The sequence below is a fragment of the Enhydra lutris genome, unplaced genomic scaffold (genome assembly GCF_002288905.1).
Source record: "Enhydra lutris kenyoni isolate GAN:26980312 unplaced genomic scaffold, ASM228890v2 scaffoldscaffold38, whole genome shotgun sequence".
Lineage (NCBI taxonomy): Eukaryota > Metazoa > Chordata > Mammalia > Carnivora > Mustelidae > Enhydra > Enhydra lutris.
Genome location: NW_019154122.1, coordinates 18,279,793 through 18,286,666, shown reverse-complemented (window position 1 = coordinate 18,286,666; position 6,874 = coordinate 18,279,793). Strand labels below are relative to the sequence as shown.

The 6,874-nt window shown below is 61.9% G+C and overlaps 1 protein-coding gene across 1 annotated transcript in view; it reads left to right on the top strand.

The window, feature by feature from the left end:
* Positions 1 to 1,739: 1,739 nt before the first annotated feature.
* LOC111154771 (PR/SET domain 16) overlaps positions 1,740 to 6,874 on the top strand; it is a 202,229-nt gene continuing 197,094 nt past the window's right edge. The window contains 2 exon segments of the mRNA XM_022514669.1: positions 1,740 to 1,776; positions 5,823 to 6,172. Coding sequence (XP_022370377.1) covers positions 1,740 to 1,776; positions 5,823 to 6,172 — 387 coding nt within the window.

The following is a 6,874-nucleotide window of genomic DNA, read 5'->3' as shown; positions in this document are numbered from 1 at the left end:
AAAGCAGGCCACTCCATGTCGAGAAAGTGGTACCCATGGTGGGGGTGTCCCTCGTCCCCTGCTGACGGGGCCCGCGGGGTCGCCGAGCAGGCCCACCTTCAGGGAGCTGACATCAGGGTCGGGCAGTGGTTCCTTTTACATCCCCCAAGCTCTGCCCATGCCCCCGTCCAGGCCACTGGGTGTGGGTCCACCCTTGGGGCCCTCCAGAGAGGCCATGGGGCACTTCCGTAGGAATCTCGGGGTCCAAGGGGTCCGACTGGAAGCCTCCCAGGAGCGCTCAGATTGGGGGTGGCTCCAGGAACTGCCTTCAGCCTCCACTCACCACCCAACTACCACCCCCTGGGGACCTTCTGAAGTGGGGTCCATACCCCTGACCTGGTCAGGAACGGCGGGTTCACACGGGTTTGTAAGAATTAACATTTCCAAATCACCGTGGCACCATGTTCTGCTAAGGCCCCGTCTTCTTTTTTTTTTTTTTTTAAAGATTTTATTTATTTGATAGAGAGAGATCACAAGTAGGCAGAGAGGCAGGCAGAGAGAGAGAGAGAGGAGGAAGCAGGCTCCCTGCCTAGCAGACAGCACAATGCGGGACTCGATCCCAGGACCCTGAGATCATGACCTGAGCTGAAGGCAGAGGCTTAACCCACTGAGCCATCCAGGCGCCCCAAGGCCCCGTCTTCTGAGACACACGTGGAACCGCGTCCATCTCTACCCCAGGGAGCAGGGGGACAGATGTCCCGTCGGGCATGGGCTCCCAGGGGAGTCTGCCCCCGAGAGTTTGTTGGGGGCATTAGTGCAAAGGGTGCTGGACCGCAAGGGGAGAAGGGGCAGCTTTCCAGGTCTCACTCACAGGGCCGGGTGCTGGGCACCTCGTGGGCCTCCCCATCCCAGCCCCGCATGGCACCGCCGTCCGCACCGAGTGTGAGTAACGGGGCTCTCCGGTCCCGGGCGATCGCACCACATTTTCTGCGCTCTTCCGAAGCCCAGAGAGTTAAAGGCAAGCGGGAGACCCGGGCCCAGGCTGCTGCGCGGTCCACAGCACCTCCCTGCTCTCGGCCTGCTCACCTCGGGGACCCTCCCCATGGTTTGGGACACGAGCTGCCACCAGGCCTGTTTGTGCCCTCATGAGCGTGAGGTTCCTGGTGTTTCCCGAGTTTACTGGGGACACCGGTTGTTAGCCTCAGAGGCTGGTTCTGTGATTTTAAAGCCCCCCACCCCGGGGAGAGAGAAGAGAGTAATTAAACGTGTTCTCGCGGAAACCGCCAGAGCCAAAGGATCCGTCACCGCGCACTCGGGCGGGATAAAGAACGGGTGTTTTTCAAAGGAGGTGCCCCTTCGTGTAGACTAACAGCGGTCGCTGTGGATTCACAGCACTCGTAAGAACAAACGCAGAGAGGGGCAGGGAGCCCTGTGGCCCCAGGCACGGCAGCCGATACCCCGACAAGGACACAGGTTGGGATAACTGGCACGGCGACACCCCCAGGTGCGGGCCTGTGTATGTAGCTCTACAAACTGGGGAGGCCCGTGCGGCCCACCCCACGGCCACGAGGCAGGATCGTGGGGGCCGCAGACCCAGAGATGCCTCCCTGCAGCCCCCCCCCCCATGATCACCCGTCTTTGTTGGGCCCCAGGGCCACCCTCAATGTGCCGTCCTCCCTTCAGGAGTCCTCCCTCAACTTCCTCCTCCCAGAGCTGCCCTGGGCCCAGCTCTGTGGGGATGCGGGGGCTCCATCATCCCCATGGTTTCTAGGAGCAAGCTCAGAGAAGTGGCCAGAAGCCACTGGTGCCCACTTGGATGTGGCTGAGGCGCTGGCCGGCAGCCCCCTCCCTCGGTGTGCCTCCCCATGTCCGAGGAGCCGGTGAGCCCGGTGGGATGGGCCTGTAGAGGCCGGGCCGGTGGCTCTCTGGGCGTGAGGAACTGGAGCTTGGGGGCTTGGGGACCTGGGCATAAGGGCAGGCGGTGGTGTGAAAGCACAGCCCATGGGCTGGGGCAGGCCGTGTCAGGTCCAGAGGCAAAGAGGGGGCTTTCCGGAGGGCAGGGAGCCCAAGGAGAGTGGCCCAAGGCCCTGGGGCAGAGCTAGTCCTGGACAGGGCGCAGGCAGGGCTCTCCGTTGTCCCTCGCCGGGCGGATGGGCAGTGTCACCGTTCCCAAGGTGACAGTGATGTCACAGGCCGGCATCAGGATGCCCCCATGAGGTTCTTTTGGGGCAGCACAGGGCCCTGAGCACCATCCCTCTGGTCAAGGGAGGAAGGGCAAAGTGGCCCCGGTTCCTTGGCTCCCAAGCCGTGCATGGAGGCTTTTGCTTCTCAGGGGTGTCCACACAGAGGTCAGACATGCTCCCTGACAGAGCCGCCCCCCACACTCCCCCACCGGACCCTGGCCCCACCGACCCCCAACCGGCACAGTGCCCCTGCCAGATGCACCCGTGGGTTTCAGGCCTTCTCCTGGGGACACAGGACAGAAGGGACTGGAGCCAACCACACACAGACCCAGAGGAAGTCCCTCCGCCCCCGCCAGCCCAGGGCAGGGCTCCAGCGTCCTCCCCGCCCCACCCACCCCGTGTAAGAGCAGGAGGAGCTGCGGCTTCCGGGGCTGGTGGTCTTCACGCGGCTGATCGATGCCCCCCGGATGCTAAGGGGAGGGGACAGCCTGGGAGGGACAGGCTGGCTGCATATGGTCCTGACTGGGGCCGTCTCTCTCGTCCTTCTCTCTCCAGAAACCAACATCCACGCTGCTGCTTTGATGTTTAGATGGGGGGGTGCTTCCGATCCGGGGTTCTTCGCTACCATTAGGACAGGAGGGGGACACAGCTCCCACTGGGGCTGGAAGAGACCGAGCCCTAAACTCAGGGTTCGGGGTGGGACCCAGGGCAGGTTGGGATGGAGGACGGGCTGGCTCCCCGCTGGTGTGGTCCAGACCCAGGGAGCCGCTGGGTTTCTTCACTTCTCTGACCCGTTTCCCGAGACTGAATGTCCGGCCCGTGATCAGCTTCTGGACGGGGTTTCAGCATGACGTTCCCAAGAGCTCAGCGACCTGGTGGGGACCCCGACCTGCAGCAGGTGCCCCGTGACCACGGCTCGGGATGGCTCCGCGGGCTCACCAGCTCCAGGCTCCCTCCCCTCTCCTCCCTGCTTTTATGATTTTTTAGTAAGTCTCCCAAAAGAATTTTTCGGGAAGATGGACTCAGTCATGAACTCTTAGCCTGAAATTACCGCAAAACCCAAACAAAGGACTTCAGCTCTCCGACACGTAAACAACGCGACTGCACAGCATCTGTTTCCAAAGTCATAAAAGCTCCTGTTCTTGGCTCTGCACCCTGACTTGCGGGAGCGTGCCGGCGGTCCTGCGGGCCTGGGGGAGCTCGTGTCCACTTCCCGTCCACGCCTGCCTCGCGCAGGGCACAGGGGCTTCCGGCTGGAGCTCGGTGCTTTCGATTCGATCCCACCTCTGCAGCGGCTCGAGGGCCCTGGGAGCTGGGGACGTGTGCGGGTCTGCCCGGAAGGCTTAGGCGGCCCCGAGCAGCTCGGGGCTTTCTCCAGGCCTGGGGCTGTTAGCTGTACCTCATTTTCTCCAATGCCTGCCTCACACTGATGAGGTCTCCTCGCCCCACCTGTGAAGGAAGAACGCCCCCCCCCCCCCAACAGTGGGGGCCGAGAATGGAGACCTGGCTTCTCCGGGAGGCTTCAGGCAATCACTTAACCCCGTGCCCGCCGGGGTGGGAGGCCAGCCGTGCGCGGCCCGCCTTTAATCAGCAGGAAACACCACATTTCTCTCCTGAACTGTTGGCTCCGCCAGTAAATTAAACATGCCCTTAAAGCCTTGGTTTTCCTCCAGTAGGTGAGGAGTTTTGGGAAGTAAAATTCAAACGGGGGGAAGAAAAAAGGAGCCCAAAAGAGCCCTGAGAGGAATACGCAGAGGAGGGGGCCCCCTCCCCATTTTCTGCACTGGCAGACCCTCATTGTCCTGGGAGGCGGAGGCATCCCTCCTGCCAGGTGCATGGGAAGGGGGGCTCCCCACCGGATTCTGGGTGTGAACCTCGTGCACTCACTGCTCCCAGATCATGAGGCGGCACGTTAATGACCCCCCAGTTTGCCTTCACGCTCTGCACAGTCGCCGGAAAGGTTTTTGGGGGGCCCTTTCAAACCTCACGAGTTGGGTCTTCCTGGCAAAGGGAGCCGTAGCGGCCCTTCTGTTGCTGCATTTTTGAAAGGGACCTGCGAGTCCGTGAGACGGGAACCGTTGGCCACTTGAAACATACTGATCACTTCTGTGAAAGTGCTACGTTAAACGAGTCTTAGCCCCGGGACTTTTTTTTTTTTTTTTTTTCAAGACTTTGGTTTCTTTTGAAAGAAAACATTTTCTTACTTCTTAGCGGATCTGTTTGCCACTGGCGTGAGGACTCTGAAGTCACTTGTCCTGCACTCCAGCGTGCCCCGTCCCAGAGGACTTCTGTTCCGCAGCCACGCTGGGGGGTTGGTGAGGGGCTCCAGGCAGGGTCCCATCCCAGGGTCTCAGGCCAGTGCACAAGGGACTTAGGCAGAAAGGTCCAGGTCGGTCGGTGGCCGCCCTCTGCGGACCTCCCCAATTCTGTGGGGACAATCCATGTTCGTGTGACATTCAAGTTCGGCTTTTGAACAGACCTCTCACCGGCACCTCCCTCTCCGTCTGGAACTTTTCCTTCCCCAAAGGAGACCCCGTGCCCGATACTCAGTCGCTCCCAGGGCCCCTGCCTCCCAGGCCCCAGCAGCCACTGGCAAGAGGTCTGTCTCCTGGACGTGCCCTCTCTGGACACTTCCTGTGAACAGAGTGTGCCGCGTGGGCCTCCGTGCTGGGGCCCTTCACGGAACGTCACGTTTCCCAGGTGCTTCCATGCCACAGTGAGGGCAAGGGGGTGTCTGCACTCTGTCCCTTCTATGGCGAGCAGCCATCCACCGTGTGGACAGACATGTCTGTTTATCTGTTTGCGGATGGACACGGGCTCATCGTGCGCTTGGGGCCTCCAGACATACTGCTACAGACCCTCAACCGTCTGAGTCCCTGCTCCCCATTCCTCCGGGCAGAGCTGCTTTCCTGGCTGACCGGCCACTCCTCGCTGTCCCCATTCCTTCCTCGGCCCACAGCTCGCGGTCTCAGTGCTGCAGGCCTGGCGCACGTCCGGGGAGCAGCATCTCAGCACCAACTGTCTCCTAGGACAGACCCCAAAGAGAGGCCCACACCAGACGTCAGACCCAGAGACCTGCATCCCCATGAGCCCCACATTTGTGACCCCAGCTGGCCTCTGCCTTGACTGGCTTTAGGTCATCAGGAGCCCAGGAACCCGTCCCCAGGGCCCCTGGCCCCACCAAGACGCCGCGAACTCCCCAGGTGTTGGGCAGATTTCATGCTGATCCAAATTCTGAGTCCTCCCAGGAACCCGAGACGGGTCCCCGACCCCTCATGTTCAGGGCCAGACACAAACTGGAATGTTCTGGAAAGATGTTTTCACTACGAGCTCTAGGTTGGGTGCCCTCTGCAGTGGCCTTCCCCACTGTTCCCAGATGCACGGAGCGTGGGCAGTTCTCTTCCTCGCATTCCTAAAGCCAACGGGGCAGACAGGTCCTCGGGGGGCTGCGTGGGGCTCTCAGAGTGGCCCAACTCTGTGGGGTTTCTGAACCCCGCTTCCCCATGTCCCTGGAGCATGGAGCAAAGGGGATGTCTCCTGGGTGGGGGGTGGCGGTCGGCGCCCTCAGTCCCCATCCTGCCCCGTGTCCCAGATGGTCCCTGCGGGTCACGCACGGGGGAGGGCGAGCCACAGAGCTTGACGCTGCCTTGTCTCCTTCAGGTGACGGCGACATTGTAAATAACATGCATGAGCCCGACCCGGACCTGCTGGCCGGCGAGAGCGCGGAATACGAGACGGAGGACAGCGTGGTGTCCCCCATCCCCATGGGGCCGCCGTCCCCCTTCCCCACCAGCGAGGACTTCACCCCCAAGGAGGGCTCACCGTACGAAGCCCCCGTCTACATTCCCGAGGACATCCCCATCCCGCCAGACTTTGAGCTCCGAGAGTCCTCCGTCCCAGGGGCCGGCCTGGGGATCTGGGCCAAGAAGAGGATGGAAATCGGGGCGAGGTTTGGCCCTTACATGGGGGCACCCCGGGCCACGTGGAAGGAGGCGGACTTTGGATGGGAGGTGAGCATTCCCGTGTGAGCGTGATTGATCACGGCCGTTTATCTTGTGGTCCGTCTATTTATAAAGCTGGGCCGAGCAGGGCTGCCCGAGGCAGGAGGCTCGCTCGGAGGAGCGCTCGAATGTCACGTTTCCCAGGCTTATTTGGTCCTGCAGCTTGTATGACGCGACTCGGCAAACATCAGCGGTCCTCGTGGGCGCCCGTCAGCCCCCATAGGCTCGGGCTGCTCTCTTCCTGGAAATGTGTCTTTAATGAGCTCATGTCTTAAAACACCCGTGCTCCCCGTCTGGGTCTTAGGTGCTCAGACTGTAGTCTGCAGGACCGCGCAGATTAATGGAATGTCCCAGAACCGGAGTCTCTACTCTGGGGAACGCTCCTGCAGGTGGGGGGGCTCCTGTAGAACACGCCCGGTGGCCCCCTGCCCCCCCGGGCCCCAGTCAGCCAGCTCTCTAAGAGGAACCCCCCTTCCCAGAAGCAGGACAACGAGTCTCCTGCTGCCCAGGCAGGCCTCCTGTGGCTGAGAGCTCCCTGACAGCCGGGCCTGGGGGACGGTTCTGGAGCCTGTGTGCGGTCAGGAGAGGGGGCCTGTTAGATGAGGGGTGCCGTCGTCCCCAGAAGCATCCCTTGAGGGCTTGGGGGTCTTGTGAGTGGTCGTCGTGGGGACCACAGGCCCCATGAAGTGCTCTCCCCGCCGGCCTGGGCGG